General features: G+C 41.0%; 1 protein-coding gene across 14 annotated transcripts in view; it reads left to right on the top strand.

Moving 5' to 3' along the window:
* Positions 1 to 21,940, top strand: part of dgkza (diacylglycerol kinase, zeta a) — a 517,457-nt gene that overhangs the window by 452,237 nt on the left and 43,280 nt on the right. For 13 of the 14 annotated variants that reach the window (XM_069896152.1, XM_069896153.1, XM_069896150.1 and 10 more), the window contains one exon: positions 7,954 to 7,988. In XM_069896152.1, the coding sequence (XP_069752253.1) occupies positions 7,954 to 7,988 (35 nt within the window). Of the gene's footprint in view, positions 1 to 7,953; positions 7,989 to 13,179; positions 14,131 to 21,940 lie in introns of those variants that run through there. The other variant, XM_069896146.1, reaches the window with a different exon arrangement.

Below are 21,940 nucleotides of genomic sequence, written 5' to 3' on the forward strand. Positions count from 1 at the left end.
CCTTTCCGAGACAACACACACTAGTCATCATGAAGAAAATGCGTCAGCACCTCTACTTCTTCAGGAGTCTACGGAGGTTTGATATGACATCGGAAGCCTTTGCAAACTTCTACAGATGTATTGAAAAGTGTGCTGACTGGCCTGCTATGGGAGCACCAATACCTCTGAGCAGAAAGCCCACCAAAAGGTAGTGGACTGAGCCCAGTACATCACAGGCAAATCTCTCTCCACCATCAAGAAAATCAACATGGAATACTGCCATCAGAGAACAGCAGCGATCATCAAGGATCCACACCACCCAGGACGTGCTTACTCACCACTGCCATCAGGAAAGTATAGGTGTCACAACACTCACATCACCAGGTTCAGGAATAATTGCTCCCCCTCCACCATCAGATTCCTCAACAACAAACTCAATCAAAAACTTGTTTAAGAATTCTTACTTTGCACATTATTTATTACTGAATAGTTGTATTTTTCTGCATGGCACAGTCATGTTGTTTACATTTCTCACTTTTGTATACGTATCTTTTTCTCGAGGACACTGCTGATTAGTAGAAATTCTGTCTGGTGCACAGAAAAGGGAATCTCAGGGTTTTATGTACTCTGACAATAAATTTGAACTTGAATCAGCAAACAGCTATTGAGGTAAACAATCTGTTTTTGAGGAATGCATGTTGGCCAGAGTGTTCTATATTAGGGCAACAGTGCAGTGGTAGAGATCTATAGTTGAGAGTTGTTTAATTTCCCAATTACAGGCATACACATGTTGAAGATAGACTCCCATTCCTGAGAGGTTGCTTGAAGGATTGGAATCATTCCCATCAATGACATCAGTCACTTTGATGAGGTTTCGCTGTCTTTCAGTCAGTTCCGTGGCCTTCATCTGAACTTTGACTGCACAGAAGAGCAAGGACAACAGTAACCTGATTTCAGAGAAAGAGACACGTAATTCTATTTAACTACATGCTGTCTAAACCGGTCACACAGATTCTTTGTGCATTGGATCATGATATGGACAAAGCTGTTACGTAATTGAAGGGTGTGCTGTACCTAGTGAAGTTTTCATGATTGTCATGTGAATCTTAGTATCATCCTTGTATCTGGTTTTATATTAAATGATTTAGATTGGGGTCGAGCATCTGTCAGTTCTGGGGGTAATTACTAGCGTCACTCCAGTAATCTGGCAGAGTAGATCACCTGTCTTTTGATCTCACCTGGTGTACATTCCATGATACAATGGGCTTAAATGTGGCTACTCCTGCACAGGACGCGGCAAATAAATTACCCTTAGAATCCTATGAGAGATGTTGAGAGGCTAAAGGAGCTGGAGAAAGGGTAGTTCATTTGCATAATCTGCTTTCTGCTGGCTAGCTGTGATAAAGACTCCAAACTGATTGTTCATTGCACGTAGTTCATGGTCTGAGGAAAGCAGTGATGATAAAGGGGCAGATTCAAAATCTCGGAAAAGGAAGCATTATTTTCAGCTAAATTGGATGGTTGCTTTATTCATATCATGGTGAGACATTCCTGAATTCTTCATGCTAAGTACTTGAACTGTACATCTGTTTCAGGAGCTTTCTGAAAATTGCCACTTCATGTACAGATCCAGACTGCATGTATGAGATTCCAGGGGACAGGAGAAAAATGTAGGATGTCCTTTATGCATGTCCTCCAGGCACCTGCCTACTGAAGTGATCTCTGGCCTCTGGTTGTTTATTTCTGTTATGCAGTAAGAGAGCATTTATTGTTATTCAATTCAAAATCAGTAATTTTTTAACTTCATTTAATGGATCTTTGTCAGTCCCAGGGCCTGTCAATTGAAATGAGCGTGGCACATGGTAAATTAGAAGTCAGAGCTTGTGTGCTATTGCTGCCGGCTGCGACCCAGGTATCAGCAGGTGGGCATGCACATGTTTACATAGCTGTGTTAAAGGAGGGCCTTTCTCTTCTGGCAAAGTGGCAATGTAATTGTCGGTGTGTGCTGCTTTCTCTTTTTCACTGTCTTAGTGCCTAAAATGGCTGGGAAAGTGACGACAGCAAACTGTGGGCTGGAGAGGGAGGTGAAAATACTTTTGTTGCCAGTGCCCAGTTCCACCATCATTCCAATGTATGCGTGGCAACCCAGCTCTCTGTTCCTGTGGTAGAAGTGAGGGAGGCTCCGCGAGGGTTGCAGAATGGCACTTGTCCTTTCTGCTTTGCTCGAAGCTGGAAAGAGAAGAGATCACACCACCCCCCTCCACCATTTTTGTCTCACTCAGATAGGCCTACCTCATCATGGTCTGATGGACCTGTGGTCAAAGGTGCTTATCTGGAAGACCTTTTGTATGAAGGTCAGGTAGTGTGGTAATGAGCCACATAATTTCCAAAAATAAATCTTGTCACAATAAAATACAAGGGAAAAACCTTGCAAAGTCTTATGGCATCCTTACTGTCATATCTTCGGAAAGTGAACCACTAGATACAGAGTGATGCCTGTCTGGGGGAAATGATCATCAGCAAGTCCATGAAATAACTGGCCTGTCATCCTCTCCGGAAGAGCTTCAAAAGAAAAAAAAATTCAGGTTTCACTACTTCTGCAGAACAAGAAATGCCATCTTCTGGATGTCCATGTGGCAGAAACAGATCTTGGAGACCGAAAGGGATAGAATATCATAATCATTAATGCTGGCAGTTACTGTGATATTTTTAGAGATACAACAGAGCAATGGGCCCTGTGCTGCTCAAATACACTCTGAGATCATTCAAGCTACCAACCTCGTATGCCTTTGGAACATGAGAGAAAACCAGAGCATCCGGAGTAAACCCGTGGGGAGAACGTACAATCTCCTTACAGACAGAGGCAGATTCAAACCTGGGTCGCTGGTGCTGCAATAGTGTTGCACTGTGCCACATCAGGATTTGATCCTGACTAAGGAGCGTGACTAGTGTGTTGTTGGTATTCTCTGGTTGACCAAGACAAGTTGCCTTTTCTGTGAAATTTGACCAGTAACCGGTAAATATGCAGTGGACAGAAGATGCCTGTTGAGTTTGAAGAAAGGAGAAATCACCATGCAGTTGAATTGAAGAGGGGCATGAAGAATGCCCAGCACGGACAGTGGGTGAAAATGATGATTGTGACTGTGTGTCTGTGCTTTAAACCTGTGCCTGCTGTGACTTAAAGTTAACACCATGTCATGCAGAACCAGCAGCAGTGACTCAAAATAGTACAGTCTAAAAAATTCTATGATTCATCTCTCACCTGCATATCCTCAATCAGTCTCTTTTCAGTGGTCCAGGCTTGTTCTCAAAACTCCTTCCAGATATAAATATCCTGTGTTTTGGAAAATATGGTGCCCATATTTACAAAATGTGGGTTTGCATGTTTAATAGACTCTCTGAACACCTCACTTCTTGGTAACCTCCAATATAGATTTTATGGTATAAATCAGTGGTTCTCAAACGTTTTCTTTCACATACCATATTCCCCATGCCATCGGTGCTCTGCGATTAGTCAGGGAGTGCTTAAGGTGGTATGTGGGTGGGAAGGGAAAGTGGAGAATCACTGCTCAAGACCCAATTGTGACTAAAATATTTTGCTTGAGAAAAATTGTCATTGGGCCATTTTCTTTGGAGTTGAGAAACCATGCACATAATGAATCAATTAAGTACGATTTAAACAGTAGTTTTCAAACCTTTTCTTTCCACCCACGTACCACCTTAACCAATCCCTTACTGGCATAGGGATTACTTAAAGTAGTATGTGAGTGGAAAGAAAAAGGTGAGGACCACTAGTTTAAATGATTCCCTTGGTATCCTCCGGTTTTTCTTATTCTTTCTCTTTTTTCTATTTTCTTCATAGGGGTTGGGGGATGGCAGGGTGGGGCACGTATAATTTTCTGAAATAATTTTAGAATTGAATGTAATACCACTATTACTATGGTTTAAAAATTTATAAATAAAATAATAAATAAATAAAAAACTCCTTCCAGAATGGTCCATTATTCGATCAGCAGAGAACCATGTAAATCAAATTCTTGTCTCTCAGAATGATGAAGCTTGTGTTAATGCAGATGTTTCTAATCCTAGCCGTCTTTTTGACTTAGCATAGAATAAATTCACTTAATAAGCATGAGGGACTAAATGACTAGAATTATTGTATCTGGCGCAAAATCTTTATGGAAGCGATGATTAAAAATTATGTCTCACATGAAAGGTGTCACTAGAGTATCACTTGAATATGTATTGTGAAGAAAACTTAATCAGAGGACCACAGGGAGGGATTGAAATAATCTCAGAATGAATAGAGAGAATAGGAAAACACAGCAGGAGGGACATGACATAATTGGGTGATGGACACGGAAAATATACAAACTGAGTACTGCAGCTTACTTCGAAAGTTCCGTTCACCATGAAGGAGAGGGTCGAGCAGATTAAAGTATTAGACTTTACCGCTTATCGTATTGCAACACCTGCTGAGCGTACTCCCTGTGTTTGTCAGCTGTTAGAAGGTTTTGAAAGCTGATTTTAGTTGTCCAGTCTGCAAGCCTTTCATTCCTGGATGGTCTTGTTGCACAGTTTAAAATATTCCTGGGAAATCAGTTAGCTGGTCAAATGTTTTATTAATTTGCAGCAAGATTTCTATTTAGACCAAAATAGCAAGCCAAAATGAATTTTTTGGAACTAAGAGTGGATGCAAAAAAAACAACTTCTACTGGTCTAATTTATTTAATGGAAAACAGCAACTTGAAGGGTGGAAGTTAAGATTTGGATTGATATGGACTGATATTGTTAGATCCGTAAAGTAGTCACAAGTATCCTTTGTCCAAGAGTGAATGCTGACGAAGGAAAGGAATGTTAAAAAATTGAGCACGTTCCTATTGACTTTCTGTGAGGTGGCCCAAGCATCTGGAGGAGATTTTCTTCCATAGCAGCTGCAGTTGTTCCCTGACTAATTCAGGGTTCTGATGAACCTTGCTGGCAAGTCAGAGCTGAGGTGTGGGAATGCTGAGTTTGTCACCAGGGATGACTCCACAGCTCCTGTTTGAAATGTGATCGTTCAGGTTCAACCAAGAATGTAGTTGGAGCCCCAATGTATCATCTCAGTGAAGAAATTGTCTCAACTGGGAAAACACCATAAACCTCAAAATGCCTCTCACTTAGTATGACACTGAATTACCACCTTTGTTTATATATTCCATGGTTTTTGGATGCAACTTGAGTCTGTATTCATTTGATTTGAGATTTTTTTATTTATTCGAGAGATGTGAGCTTCAAAAGCTGAGCCAGCACTTAAATTCCTATCCCAAAAGGCCCTCGAGAATGTGGTGGTGAGCTGCCTTCTTGAACCACTCCAGATTTTGAGGTTGTGGGTTTATTTATAATGGGGCTAGAGAGCATGATCCAGGATTTTAACTTTATGATGGTGAAGGAATGACAATATATTTCCAATTCAGGATGGTGTGTGGCTGAGAGGACAACTTTCAGATGGTGAATATGATTGTTTTTGTTGCCTTTGTCCTTCTGGGGAATAGAATGTGGGAATTACAGAAAGATTCAATATGGAAAGGCCATCTGGTCCATCCAGGCTATACTAACTATCAACCACCCATTTACACTCATCCTGCCCTCACCCATGTTTTTGTCCACACATTTCCCATCAACTCCTCCCTGATTCTACCACTTACTACACTCATCAGATTCAATTTAGATCTATGTAAGTGTTCTATTTGTGAATTTAATCTTGAGCTTCCTGGAGCTATCCTTTTTAGGTCTCCAAACTATTCCTGCAACAACTTATTTGTTCTTGGCCTCATCCATTTTCAGGGTGAGGGCAAACACACACTTGAGGAATAACACTTCAAATGCCTCCTGGACAGACTTAAACCAAAGAGCATGAACTTTGATATTTCTAATTTTAGGTAACTCGACTCCCATCTGATTTCTCTATTTCCATCTATTCTTTTCTTACTCCCATTTTCCCTCCTCTAATCTTTCTTTCTCTCCTCCCCACCCAACTTACCGAGGATTCTCCACCTGTCTCTGAGCCCCTTCCCCTTTTGCATGTGGTATTATCATCCCCTCAGGTCTAGTCTTGATAAAGAATTCTGACTCAAAACATTGACTGACCATTTACACCCATGGACGCTGCCTTGACCCACTGAGTTCCTGCACTAATTCTTTGCTCAGGGATCCAGCATCTGCATTTTTGGTGTTTCTCTGTCAGAGTGTTTTATTTTCTACAGCAAAGGGAGCCAGTAGAATGAATACACAGGGGATGCCGGACTTCATGGATGTTGTGAAATACTAATTGGGCAAATGTTGGCAACTCTTTCAGATGTCGATCTAACTACGGGATTAACATAACGGTTAGCTCAATGCTGTTACAGCACCGGCGACCTGGGTTTGAATCCAAGGCTGTCTGTAATGAGTTTGTTCATTCTCCCCGTCTCTAAGTGCATTTCCTCCAGGTGCTCCAATTTCTTCAAAACATACGGGGGTTTGTAGGTCAATTGTGGTATTTGTGCAGCATGGGCTTGTGGGCCGGAAGAGCCTATTACCATACTGTATGTATGTCTAACTCTAAAGTTCCGCAGGGTAGAATAATCACAGCTAGAGTTTGCATTGCTGTTTAATAATGTAACATGTTTAATGATGCTAATTTTACTGTTCATTTCCTTTACACTTCAGCCAGTCAGCACATTTATAATAAAAAGTATTGGGTTAATTCAACATCCCCAAGGAATGTGCACTCCATTCAAACATAGATCATAGCTCCTCTTTGATAATATATAGGAATATCAACCTTAGATCACTGTATAATCTGTTCTATTTGCAATCTTTTTAATCCGTTGCATATATTTGGCTTCATGAGGGGTAGGTCATGCCTCATTAACCTAAATGAGTGTTTTGAGGAAGTAACAAGAAATTGTTGAAGGTAGGGTAGTGAATGTGGTGTATTTTAGTAAGGTATTTAACGATTATCCCCTGGGCAGTCTCATTCAGAAACTCATGAGATCCATAGAACCTTTGTTGTGTGGATTCAGAATTGGTTTGCCTGCAGACTGCAAATGATAATAGTAGATGGAACATGTTCTGCCTGGAGCTCAGTGATTGGTGAAGTTCTGCAAGGATCTGGTGTGGGACCCCTGCCCTTTGTGATCTTTATAGCAGTGAATAACCTAGATGAAGAAGTAGAGGTATATAGGTCAGTTGGTTTTCAGATGGCACGAAGGTTGGAAGTGTTATGGATAGTGTAGAACAGAGGTTTTCAAACTTTTTTTTCCACTCACATGTCACTTAAGTATTCCCTATGCCATAGGTGCTCTGTGATTTGTAAGGGATTGCTTAATTGGTATGTGAGTGGGAAGGGAAGGTTGAGAACCACTGCTCTAGACCCAATTGTTACAGAAATATTTTACTTCAGAAAAATTGTCACCATTTCCTTTGGAGTTATGAAACTGTGCGCATAGCGCGTCAATTGGGTATCAAACTTTTTCTTTCCACCTTGCATTTGTTTAGCATGGCAGAATGAGGCCCTGGTTCAGAGAAGAGGTTTACATTTTAATTGATATATTTTGTTTTACTGAGAGTTATGCAGAATTTAAAAAATCACATATATTAAACATGGATTTCGGAACTTCCAATGGTTCCTTGTGACCTGAACCAAGCAGACTTTTCCAAATAGTAAACCTGCCTTTGAGTGAAACACTATGCAGATATAAAATACTCAATTTTTATTTAATACAGTACCATTTAATACTTCAGTCTCTTGCTCTAATTCCATGCCTTGTGTTCACTGATAACACAACAAAGAAAAGTATTTAATTGCAATGTGTTTCTTTGCTGCCCTGAATAGTCTGCAGATGTTGGAGATTGGAGGCTCATTGTAATTTCATACTAAATCACTAAAATTGAGAATCATGAATGCTAGGTGATTTTACTCATATGTACGACTTTAATTTTGTTTTTCAGACCTGAGAATGCCACCACACCAAGTGCAAGTGCAGGTAAGGACATCAGATATGTCTCACTCTCTGAGATTCCTTAACAGATGCATATCTAAGGCTGACAACCCATCAGACAACCATCCAGTCACCCCAGAAGCATTTTTACCCTGCTCTATTAGCAGCAATTGAATAACCCATACCCTGTTATAAAGTTGGTGTAACACTGTCCTGATCTTCCAGTAAACCAAACTATTCCTTCCTTGCTGTTTCATTTACACTTCAGTGTCCTTCACTCTGAATGATCGGATGCACTGGATTACCCCATACCCTACTGTTTCATTGACCCTATAGATCCATTAACCTTGGTGATTAATTAACAAGCTATTAGCTGTGGTTTATGACTTTACTCTGCTGTTCACGTTGACTATAATATCCTTTATTCTGCTGTTAGAGTAACTCAAAGATGTCCCATATGCTATTGTTTCAGCAAAATTGAAATATCCTGTTTTACTCACACTATCACGTCTGTTACCTGATCTGATCCTTTATCCTGCTGCTTATAAAAGATTACAATATTCTTTTCTCTGATTTCACTAAAGCAATAATATTACTTAGCTGATGGCACAAGGTATTTCAATAGGATCTGAGTACTTTAACTTCTTTTTCAGGAATACAATGGTATCTGTTAACTGCTTCTAAAGGAAATCCACAGAATCCCTTTTCTTGAGGTTTCTGGAACACTATCCTACCCTGAACTCAGTTTTTTTCAGGAATAGGGCAGTATTCCTCACCTTGTGGTATCAGTAACCTTCCTTGGATCTACTGTGTAACACTGGAGTGTCAGTAATCTGCCATGTCTGTGATGCTGCTGTAGACTGTCCTTGGGAGCAGAACCATTGTCAATTATGCCATCATGTTAATGCTTCTGTTGTGTCAGTTGAGTCATCTGTGCTTTCTGTTATGAGGGAGTTTGGACAATAAACATCTAACAGCAGGGGATCGCCCGATGCAAATGAGTTTGATTCAAGAGATTTCAAAAATGTGTGAACGCGCTTGCGCGGGATGTAAATTTAGAATAATTTTTTTTTTAATTTTTAAAAGAGAAAAAAAAATTTTTTTAAATAACATCAGGGGATTTGCTATGAGCCACATGGGTGTCGGACAACCCAGTAGCCCAGCAAATAGTTTGGTTGTTTCAGAGATCTAGTGACCTTAGTCCGATTGTGACCTACAGTGCTGTCAATTTGGAGTTTGCATTTTGTCCTTGTGGCCCTGTGGCTTGCCACAGGGTGCTCTGGTTTCCTCTCAAAAATATGCTGAATGGAAGATTTAGTAGCCATTGTAAATTGTTCCTGGAATAAGTGGATGAAAGAAGAACCGTTAACGGACACGTATGAAAGAGTAAACACATTTCAGGAAACCGTGTGGGAATGGGATAGTGGGCTCACTCTTGACGGTGGGCATGGAATCAAAGGGAAGAATAGCTTTGTGTTGTAAAAACAGAATGAATTGGTGATGTTAAATTGCAGGTACCATTTACCTGTCACTTTTCGTCAGCTAATTTGCTCATGATCAGCAGCTGCTCTCCAGGTAAATCACTAGTCTATAATTGCATGGAAATTTGCAACAAATATCAAAACAAAATTGTAAAATCAGAGGGTAGTGCCATGCATTGGTTTAAGAAAAGTGTAGAGTGTTGTGACAGTAAAGGGTTTAAAATCTGTGTTCACTTCAATATTTTTAAAGCTGCACAAGTGTAAAGATATTTAGAATAAATTGTCCATCTTGGGCTGAGGTTACAAGAATCTGACCCCACAATTTTCAATAATTCTCAGTCTGAGACTGAGACTTGAATCCTTGCTTGGGAACTCAGAGTTAGGACAGACGTTTGATGGTGATACCCAAGTTTTTTCCCTCCCATGCCCAAAACATCTGAAAATTGGCACAGCATCGGTTTTTTTCCCATTGGCTATTTAGGGTTGATCACGATCCTTCACTGCTTTCAAATTTCTGATGATGAAGCCAGCATCCCTTCCCCTTGTAGGTGTAAGGCACGAATTTTATCTCACAATCAACGCAGAAGCAGTGAAAGAGGCCTGTAGCCCTTGACAGTGTTGAGTTATAGAGAGAGAATAAAAGAAAGATCCAGCAACGATACAGCCACCTAGTCCACACAAACCATCACACTGATCCTATCCTTCTACTTCTTCCCCTCAGCCCCCACACCACCCCACCCCCCTGCCAGATTCTACTGCTCACCAATTCCTTATAAAGCTGAATTATGTGGACCAACCTTTTGAGTATGAAAGTTGGACTGGAGAAGAGTTATAGGGAGACGATGGACAGGCTGGGTATTTATTCCCTAGAGTAATTTTTTTTAAAAATTAAATTTAGATATTCATCACGGTAACAGCCCCTTTCGTCCCATGAGCTCATGCCGCTCAATTACACCAAATTAACCTACAACCTTCAGTATGTTTTGAACAGTGGGGGGAAACCAGAGTCCCGGGGAAAACCCAAGCAAACATGGGGAGAACGTACAAACTCATTACAGACAGGATTGGATTCGAACCCTAGTCTCAATCGCTAGCGTTGCTCTAACTGCCTCACTAACTATGTCACCAAATAAGGAGGCTGAGGGATTAACTTATGGATGTTTATAAAATTATGAGGAGCATAGATAGTGAATGTTCACAATAGTTTTCCCAGGGTAGATGATCATAGAACGAGCGAGCATAGGTTTAAGCTAAGAAGAGAGAGTTCAGTGCAATTTTCAAACTGCCCCCCTAAACTCACAGTCCACCATAAGTAATCCCTATGGCATAAATGCTCTGTGATTAGTAAGGGATTGCTTATGGTGGTATGTGAGTGGGAAAGAAAATGTTTGAAAACCACTGTTTTAATTGTAGCTAATTGACTTGTTATGTGCACAGTTTCATAACTCCAAAGGAGTACTGTGTGCAGTTTTGGGCCTCTTAAAAGGGATGTAATGATGTTGGATAGAGTACAGAGAAGATATACCAGGATGATTCCTGGAATGCAAAGGCTAACACATGAGGATCAAGGTTTATCAGCTCTTGGATGGTATTCATTGGAGTACCAAAGAATGAGAGGGGATCTCATCGAAACATTTCAAAAGCTGAAAGGATTAGACAGAGTAGATGTGAATAAGATGTTTCCCTTGGTGGGTGAATCCAGGACAAAAGGGGACAGTTTTAGAGTTAGAAGGTACCCATTTAAAACAAAATTATGAGAAATTTCTTTAACAAGAGAGTCATGGAATTCGTGGCCACATACAACTGTGGAGGCCTGATCATTTGGGGAGTTTAAAGGGGAGATTGATAGGTATCTAATTAGTCAGGGTATCAAGGGATATTGGGAAAAGGCCAGAATTTGGAACTAGATGTGAGAATGGTTTAATCCAGGGTGGAGTTGCAGAGCAGACATGATTGGCTGAATGTGAAATGGCCCAATGACAATTTTTCTCAAGCAAAATATTTCAGTAAAAATCGGGTCTAGTGCAATGATTCTCAACCTTTCCTTTCCACCCACAAACCACCTTAAGCAATCCCTTACTAATCACAGAGCACTGATAACATCGAGATGACTTAAAGTGTTATGTGAGTGGGAAGAAAGAGTTTGAAAACCATTGGTTTAGAGGAAGCCTTTTCACTAATGCTCTTGATATCTTGCATTAATCCATAATATACCATCGTGGAGGGAAAAGATGTTTAATGGAATAAATGGGATGCCCAGCCATTTGGCTGCTTTTTCTAGGAGTATTCTCTTTTTTCATTCTCCTCAGCGGTGTCTTGCTTTTATAAGTCGTTATCTGAATGACTCATCTCTTTTGCAATTCCTCTGACTCCTTCAATTTTTGTCCAGTGTCTTGCAAGTTTAAACCCAAGCAGTGAATTCTGGATTTTCCTTTTCTAATACCATAAAAATCACTGAGCCAAAGATGGTTCTCAAACCCATACCTAACTGCCTAAGTGAGGTACCACATGTTGTGGAGCTCCAATGTGCTACACTGTTTGGAATTTTCAGAATTTAGTTTTAAAAAAGCTTGTGATTCTCAGTGAGGACTTAAAATATATCTTTGTAGGTCAGTCTGCCCCAACAGTGTTCAGACTGGGTGTTCCTGCATTGCTTAGGAACATAAGTCTGTCATTTCCCATCAAACATCTGGGCATAGAAACATTGTCAGACACAATAGTTACAGGCAATGAGTAACCATCCACCATAACTGACAGATAGCAGCCTTTGGCAGTTTTTTGACAGGCTGTGGAAGAGCATGGTTCAGCTGAGCGATTCTCGACAGTGCAATTAGTATTCTTCAAAGTTGGCATCTAAATGGGAGTGAGCTTGAGCAGTGTAATCAATTCTAGTTGAGAGTGAGGAGACTTCTGAGCAAAACAAGAGTGTTGAGCTTGTTGTGCACTTTAGAGAGGAAGTTGCTGTGGTACTTCTGAATCCACAGTGGTAAAAACTTAGACTATCCACAATGCCTCAGGTTGGTGACATACACAATGTGTCAATGCATTAATTGCAGTTTATATTTTAATTCTAAATTTCTTCCCTAAAATCACTGATGACCAGCATCAAAAACTGCCATGTATATATTTATTTGCATCTTCATTATCATGTAAAATTCCTGGAAGTTTCTCTGTCGTCGAATTTCCGGAATCACATCATCCTGTAAATTGGCAATCTTGGAAAAAGTTCTTCCCAAGGGCAACTGGAGCTGATGATTGTTGAGGCAGAGGTTAGAACAGTGGAGACCAATCTTTTAATTTAGACATACGGCATGGTAACAGGCCATTTCGGCCCATAAATCCATACCAGGGGTGTAGGTTAATTACGCGGCACAGACTTGTGGGCCAAAATGGTCTGTTACCATGGTGTATGTCTAAATTTAAAATTAAGAGGATGTCCACCTCTGGGTCAGAGGGTGAGAAAGAAAGGAAAGTTGGTAATGACCTGCTGTAATGAATATTTTAGAGAATGGAGATAGTTGTGGGATTGCTTACTGGAAAAGTGGCAGGAGAGAAGGGAAGCTGATCAATGGGTTGGGATGAAAGTTAACTGGGATTCAAGAGGCCTGGAGTGAAATGAAACAGAACTTGGCAACGGAAGGGGAACAGACAAGACAAAATGGTGGAAATGACCTATTGTTTTGTCATTAGATGGGGTGGAGTTCAGGGAGGAGTTGCTACTGCCATACCTCTCCCCCAATTCTGTTCTCACCCAGATGTGCGGCCATTCCTTTCGCCATTGCTGGACAGAAGTCGACACAAGATGCTTTCCTGCTGCAGGGCTTTGAAAATTTTCATGACACCTTCACTTTAACTCAAGAATGGAATATCATCAGTGCTGAAAATCTAAAGAAAACATATTGCTGGAAGTATTCAAGGCGAGAGCCAGCATCTGTGCAGAAATAATGTTGACGTTTTGGATGGATGAATGGCTACTGAAAGAGGATGATATTCCCAACCATGGCCAAAATCAAACCTACTGCCTCTTTGATTATTATGAGCAATAAAGCAGTCACACAGTCTCTATTCAATTCACATAATGAAGAAAAGGGTTTACATTGCACTAAATGCACAACAGATTACAGCAATTTATCTGCTAGGTTTTCCATTATACAAAAAGCAATAAATGGAAAATAAATTACTAACTACATCACACTCAGGTCATGCAGGATTCACTTGGTTGATGTATTACCAAGTTGTCGCCCCTGCTTATTTGCACAGCAGGAAGAAATCGAATGTAGCACTTTAGTGTCTGGTACCCTTCTGATGCGATTGTACTAATTCATTATTGCAACTGACTTCCACCACCAACTGCCAGTGGCAGACCCGTAATCACAGAATACTTAGCCATGATGTTAGACAATGCACCACGCTTCTCCTGCAGAGATAACACAGGTTTGGAAGAAATAATCTGTCTTTTTATTCTCTTTTTTTTTTCCTGTGGGACTGTAAAAATGTGCATTGAAGTGTCACACATGGATTATGCTTTCCTTTGAACTTTTCATGCAATCCCTCAGTGACACCTATTTATTTAATAATATTTATTTATATTAATATTTGTATGCAAGTACTGTGCATTTGTATTGTTTATTTGAGTTATGTTTGTATATGTGTGTGCAGCGAGTTGCAGCAAGGACCTGATATAAACTTGAACTTAATGCCTGAAAGGTTAATAGTGCTCATTCATTATAATGGTTAAGAATTAGCCATTTTCACCTGGGGCTCCCGGGAGGGCCATAGCATATTTGGGGGAGGGGGGGAGGAACTGAAATCATTTTTAAAATTGTTTTTTATGCAATCGGTAGGAGAGAAGTGTGGAAGAAACCAACTGAAATTGACTACTTCCCAGAGAAGGGAACCCAAAAACTTTGAGCAGAGTCCCAAGGGGGCCATAGCCAAAAACGGTTGAGAAATGCTGGTTTAGATATTGATGATAGATTGGCTTTGCGCAGATTATGACCTTGAACTGATCCCTAGCATAACGTAGTTACAAACAACAGCTCCAGTTACGATAGCTTGAGTCAAGACAAAATGGTTGGGTAGCTCAAGGACTTAAATCTCAATTGGAGAGGGTTTGTAAGGATAGGATCTATAAGCATTTAGAGAAGTATAATCTACTCAAGGATAGTCAACACGGCTTTGTGTGAAGCGAAGGTTGTGCCTCACAAGCCTAATTGAGTTTTTTTTAAGGGGGTAACAAAAGAGATTGATGAAGGTAAGGCATTTGATGTGATCTATATGGATTTTATTAAGGAATTTGACAAGGTCCCTCCTGTGAGACTCATTCTGAAAGTAATATAGCATGGGATCCATGGAGCCTTGGCTGTGTGGATTAAATATTGGCTTGCGTGTAGAAAGTAGTGGAAGGGAAGTATTCTGCCTGGTGGTCACTGATTAGTGGAGTTCTGCAGCGATGTGTTCTGCGACTCATTCTCATTGTGATTTTTATAAATGACCTGGACGAAGATGTAGAGGGATGAGTCAATAAGTTTGAGAATGATATGAAGGCTGGAGGAGTTGTGGATAGTGATGAAGGTTGTTGTAGGTTACAAAACGATGCAGAGGTCTGCTTAAAAAGTGGCAGATGGAATTAAATCTGGAGAGGTGTGAGGTGATCCATTGTGAAAGGTCAAATCAGAAGGCTGAGTGCAGGGTTAATGGTTGGCTACTTAACAGTGTGAAGGAACAGAGGGACCTTCGGGTCTAAATCCACAGAACTCTCAAGGTTGCCATGCAGGTTGACAGGATACTTAAGAAGGCAAATGGGATGCTGGGTTTCATTAATGAGGGATTGAGTTTGAGTCAAAAGTTCATATTGCAATGCTACAAATCTCTAGTGAGACCACACTTAAGAGTATTGTGATCCGTTCTGGTTACCTCATTAGAGGAAGGAAGCTATGGAGAAGGTGCAGTAGAAATTTACCAGGATGTTGCCTGGATTGGAAATTGAGTCTTATGAGGCAAGGTTATCAGAGCTGGGTCTCTTCTCTTTGGTGCAAAGAGAGTGACAGGTGCCTGGAATGCCTTGCCAGGAATAGTGGTAAAGGCTGGTAGAGGATTATGAGGTAGGAAAGGTTTTGTTTTTTTAATTTTTTAGTAGAACTGTATGTTATATAACATGCATGTGTGTGATGTCAGATAGCAGGTTTGTATTGGGGAACACAGTAGAACCATTTTAGATTAATAAAAAACACAAAGGATTAACCATGTCTCGTGCGAGTGTGTTCTACAGTGGGAGGATTATACAACAAATTGGCAATGAGGATAAAAAAATATGATCCCACATTCTAAATGTCGGAAGGGGAGAACAAAAGATTTTAAAATGAAACTACGACGACTTTTAACTGCCAGAGCTCACTCACAGTGAAACAAAGGTGAAGCCAAAAATGGCAGAAGGACATTTTGAAGAGTACAAGGAATCAGAAAGCTGGAATGAGTATGTTGAAAGATTCAATTTGTTCTGTACTGCCTAGGGAATAAGAGACACAGCAGGCAATTTAAAAAAGCAGGCAGTATTTCTAAGCAAGGTGGGAAGCAGGACATGTCACCTGATAAAATTGCTAGCTGCGCCTCCGAGTCCAGATTCTATCTCCAGTGGGAGAAAATCTGTCCCCAAGACCAATTTCTTTTCTTTGGCTTGGCTTCGCGGACAAAGATTTATGGAGGGGTAATGTCCGTGTCAGCTGCAGGCTCGTTTGTGGCTGACAAGTCCGATGCGGGACAGGTAGACACGGTTGCAGCGATTGCAAGGGAAAATTGGTTGGTTGGGGTTGGGTGTTGGGTTTTTCCTCCTTTGTCTTTTGTCAGTGAGGTGGGCTCTGCGGTCTTCTTCAAAGGAGGTTGCTGCCTGCCGAACTGTGAGGCGCCAAGATGCACGGTTTGAGGTGATATCAGCCCACTGGCGGTGGTCAATGTGGCAGGCACCAAGAGATTTCTTTAGGCAGTCCTTGTACCTCTTTGGTGCACCTCTGTCTCGGTGGCCAGTGGAGAGCTCGCCATATAACACGATTTTGGGAAGGCGATGGTCCTCCATTCTGGAGACGTGACCTACCCAACGCAGTTGGATCTTCAGCAGCGTGGATTCGATGCTGTCGGCCTCTGCCATCTCGAGTACTTTGATGTTGGTGATGAAGTCGCTCCAATGAATGTTGAGGATGGAGCGGAGACAACGCTGGTGGAATCGTTCTAGGAGCCGTAGGTCATGCCGGTAGAGGGCCCATGATTCGGAGCCAAACAGGAGTGTGGGTATGACAACGGCTCTTTATACGCTTATCTTTGTGAGGTTCTTCAGTTGGTTGTTTTTCCAGACTCTTTTGTGTAGTCTTCCAAAGGCGCTATTTGCCTTGGCGAGTCTGTTGTCTATCTCGTTGTCGATTCTTGCATCCGATGAAATGGTGCAGCCGAGATAGGTAAACTGGTTGACCGTTTTGAGTAAAGTGTGCCCGATGGAGATCTGGGGGGGCTGGTAGTCATGGTGGGGAGCTGGGTGATGGAGGACCTCAGTTTTCTTCAGGCTGACTTCCAGGCCAAACATTTTGGCAGTTTCCGCAAAACAGGACGTCAAGCGCTGAAGAGCTGGCTCTGAATGGGCAACTAAAGCGGCATCATCTGCAAAGAGTAGTTCACGGACAAGTTTCTCTTGTGTCTTGGTGTGAGCTTGCAGGCGCCTCAGATTGAAGAGACTGCCATCCGTGCGGTACCGGATGTAAACAGCGTCTTCATTGTTGAGGTCTTTCATGGCTTGTTTCAGCATCATGCTGAAGAAGATTGAAAAGAGGGTTGGTGCGAGAACGCAGCCTTGCTTCACACCATTGTTAATGGAGAAGGGTTCAGAGAGCTCATTGCTGTACCTGACCCGACCTTGTTGGTTTTCGTGCAGTTGGATAACCATGGTGAGGAACTTTGGGGGGCATCCGAGGCGCTCTAGTATTTGCCAAAGCCCTTTCCTACTCATGTCGAAGGCTTTGGTGAGGTCAACAAAGGTGATGTAGAGTCCTTTGTTTTGTTCTCTGCACTTTTCTTGGAGCTGTCTGAGGGCAAAGACCATGTCAGTAGTTCCTCTGTTTGCGCGAAAGCCGCACTGTGATTCTGGGAGAACATTTTCAGCGACACTGGGTATTATTCTATTTAGGAGAATCCTAGCAAAGATTTTGCCTGCATTGGAGAGCAGTGTGATTCCCCTGTAGTTTGAGCAGTTTGATTTCTCGCCTTTGTTTTTGTACAGGGTGATGATGATGGCATCACGAAGGTCCTGAGGCAGCTTTCCTTGGTCCCAGCAGAGCTTGAAAAACTCATGCAGTTTGGCATGCAGAGTTTTGCCGCCAGCCTTCCAGACGGCGGTGTCAAAAGGCTGGCCAAGACCAATAGTGACGGCAGAAATATACCAGTCTTGTTCTAGAAAGCAGAAACCTTGAACCAATATGTGGCTGAATTGTGTAGGTTATTGAGAGTTTGGAATATTCTTAAATAAAGCCTTAAAGGTCATGCTGGTTATCGGTTTGACCGACCGCAATGCTCAACGATGATTATTGAGTAAAAGGCATTGTTGCTGCACATGAAATAGCGCTGAGTTTAGAAACAGCTAACCACAACCAAGGTATTATACAAGTAGAGCAGCAGGGACATCAATAAAGAAAATGGGATGCCAAGAATGTTCGCTGCAGAAAAAGTAATCACAGTCCGGATAAATGTTTCTTCAAAAATGCCAAATGTTACCTATGCTACAAAGGGGCACATGAAGTCCGGAGCCCAAATAAAAAGGAAAATAAGCAAAAAGAGGATCACCCCACAAAGTGAAATCAGAAGTCGAGAAATAAAACACGCAAGGTGAGGAACCTGAAGGAAGAAGAGGAAAATTCTGACAAAAGATTGAGCAACGACCCAAGTGGCTCTGAAGAGGACAAAACAATGCAAGTAATGTTTGTAAATAATATGATTGGATGGAACTGGACACTGGGGCCACGGTGTACTTAATGCCCAAGAGCTTAAAAACAAGAGTATTACCCAATTTCAAGGTGGGACTCTCCTTGGTGGCGGGGATTACTTTTTTGAGGGGTTGAAGCAGATAAATGAGCAAAGCTTTTACATTTGACTATAAACCTTTTTCTATGAATGAAATTCTGGTGTTGCATTTAAGAATATATGAACAGAATAGATCATGGAGCCTCTTGAGCCTGCTTCAACATTCAATGAGATAGTGTCTGATCTGTGACTAAACTCAATTTACCCTTTGCACTGTATCCTGCTCTATGTTTGGTTAACAACACTATTACTCTGGGACCATGTATTTAATGCAAAACAGTTTCTGCTGCTCTTTGCAGGGAGAACTTGTTTTTTCTGCTGTTCAGCCAGTTTCTGAAGCAGGTCAATCATTTACTTTCAATTCCATGAGCCTCAGCATTTAGCTAACACTTTTTAATGTCTTTTGGAGGTCGATGTAAACAAAGTCTGTGGACATTCCCTTGTCTATTATTTCAGTCACCTGTTCAATTTTTAAAACCAGGTTCAGTGGGCACGACCCGACCTTTCATACCATATCGAGTCTCTCTATCCATCTGAAAATTGTCAAGGTATTCAGTTACTTTGTAAAGGAATAGATTAGTTTCAATACTGCATCTCTATTGTGTGACGACTTATGCAAGGATTTTGAGATGGGTCAGGCCTCAGTTCTGTGCAGTGAAGGATATAAATTCTGAGAGTTTCAGACTCTTAAGAGTTTATGCAATGTCACTTGAGCTCCAGAGACAGTGTTCGACTGTATTAACATTTTACCCTTGAAAGATTAGGCATATTGTAAAGATACTAATCTATTCCCCATTTTCTCTAGACTAGTAAGTAGTTCTGCCTGCTGTGTTGGTGCTTCCATTAAAATATCTCATGGCACTGAGAATGTACACTGTAGCCATATCTGCACTTAAAGCTACAGCCTATTCTTACTGCAAGTTTTTGCTGTACAAATATGTAACCAATTCAGTCTTTCTTTTTTCAATATTTTTATTTACATTAAAATTTCACATTCTAATATAGTAAGTACAGGTGCACGTTCCTTTATCCGGAACCCTTGGGGGACAATGTGTTCCGAATTTTGGATTTTTCCGGATTTCGGAAAGCCCAGCCTAATTCTGCTACCGTATCCACCCCCACCCACTTCCAGTCATCCGACCACCTCCCCCAAGCGCTGGCCACCTCTCTCCCCACTTTCTGGATTTTGGAGTTTTCCGGATTTTAGATGTCCGGATAAAGGATCATGCACCTGTACATATGTTAAAATTCAAAAATATACATTACACTTAAATCATATCATTTTATCCAAGGTTCCCCACAGTTTAATCAAGCAGATTATATTGTATTGATATTTTATAATTTTATAAAAAGGAAATTCTAAGCTCACGACCAAGAAAGAAGCTGTTTGGCCAAAAACAAAAGAACAGGAAAACAGAATTCTAATCGGAGTGATAAATTACCTTATTAGTCAACAGTTTTACCTTCGTAACAAATCAAAGATGATAAAAGTAATTTAAAAAGGGTCCCCACGGTGTGGGAAAATTTAAATTCAAATCGGAAATTGAGCATCTAATCTTCTCAAAGTTTAAACATGACATGATGTCACGGAGCCATTGAGCACAATTAGGCGGGGCAATGTCCTTCCATCTGAGCCACGTCGCCTGCCTAGCCACAAGAGAAATAAAAGCTAATAAATGCAGCCCAGCTGTTATTAAAGTTATGCCACTCTCTCGAAATAAAGCAGTTCGGGGACTTGGTTACAAATTCAGTCTTTTAAAATTACTTTTAAATCTGCTTCCACACATTTTCAGGGAATGCATTCTAGATCATATGGCTTGTGATAGAAAGAAGTTCTCCCCATCTCCCAGCTTGAGCTTGATCTTAGTCTGTATATCCTTTACTCATCCCATCTTTTATTAAAACAAGCCATTTAGCCTCTAGCCCCTAATTACTCGCTTCTCTTGGCTGTTGCATCCAGCCCTCTCCATCCCCCTCACCCCTAATTCAACCTTGCTGCTTCTACCCTTTCACCATCCAAAAAGCAGCTGAAGTCCTAACTCACAATCCATTCATGCCTGTTTATCCTTGTGTGAATAGTCCAAGCAGGTTTCTGATCTGATGCAGGTTCAGTGAAACTGCCACTCCATTTCACAGTTGACCACATTGTCTTCTTTGAACACATCTGCAGATTATGTGGAGGTGATTTGAGAGACACACTAGTAGAGTAGGTAAAAATATTAAATAATTATTTATTTTGCTGGTAAATAATTATGGGAAATCCATAATGATCTCTAGGAGCCATGAGGAGATTCCAGAAGATTGGATATAATGCAGACTAACCACCAACATGACTTTTCATGTTTGATATTTTAATTTTTATATACAAACACACTGCATTTTCCATTGTTGTTTAACCATGTGGTATCCCCTGCTTCCATTATCTGAGATGTTCTCGTTGACAAAAAGTTTATTGTCATACACATTGTACAATGTAAAAATGCACTGAAGTCCTGACTTGCTGCCACCCAACAGGTACTGTAGGTTTTCCTACACTGCAGACTGGCATATTCTGATACATGTTGCCTGAGAAGTGGCGGGGGGGGTGGGAATGGGGTGGAAATCAGATAAAAATCATAACGTTCAAGAGGCCCAGACAAGTAAATGGATAGAAGGATACAGTCCTATTGCAGGCATTTGAATTAGTTTAGTAAAGCTAAAGGAATGGCAAGGGCATGGTGGGTTGAAGGGCGTGTTTCTGTTTAAGGTCAAAGTCATATCCTTAATTCCCTTCTGACCCTCATCTCTGTCCCTGGCATTTGACTGATGCAAAACCAGTCAGTTGTAATATTGCCATCATATTTCATCCTAAAACGAGCTATCACTGAGTCTATCTACTTGCAAGTCAGTGACATCCCCCACTATTTTAAAAGTACAGGGAGTCCCTGGGTTTGTACATCTGTCTTTAAGTTAAATTTGTAGATAAGTCAGAACAGGTTCATTTGGTTCTTATTTAGCATCAGTTAGTCTTAGAACTGTAAAAAAAATGAAGAAAGTTTTGATTGGGAAAAAAGAAGAAAGATCATGATTAAAAGTTAACACTCGTTCCATCAATGTCCTGCATACTGGAAGGACATTTGTGAGGTAACGTTATGCACATGTGTGAATTAGGGGTACAATTTGTGTTCATAAGTACCAGTTGTCTGTAAATCAGATATTCATAACCCGGGGATTCCCTGTATCACGATTGGCACCCCTTTGTAGGGCTAAGGGAATACTGTGTGGTCAGCGTTGTCACCTTTCTCATATGAACCAGGATAAGGTGATCTCTGAACTGGGAGTACAGATCCCATGGCACTCTTCCACTGAGGAGTTCTCTCAGCATGGTGGCCAATATCCTTTCCCCATTTTAAAATAAATGGTCTGATCATCATCCAACTTGATCTGCACAAATTTACTGCCACACTTCCTGAATTA

The sequence above is a fragment of the Narcine bancroftii genome, chromosome 1 (genome assembly GCF_036971445.1).
Source record: "Narcine bancroftii isolate sNarBan1 chromosome 1, sNarBan1.hap1, whole genome shotgun sequence".
Taxonomy (NCBI): Eukaryota; Metazoa; Chordata; class Chondrichthyes; order Torpediniformes; family Narcinidae; genus Narcine; species Narcine bancroftii.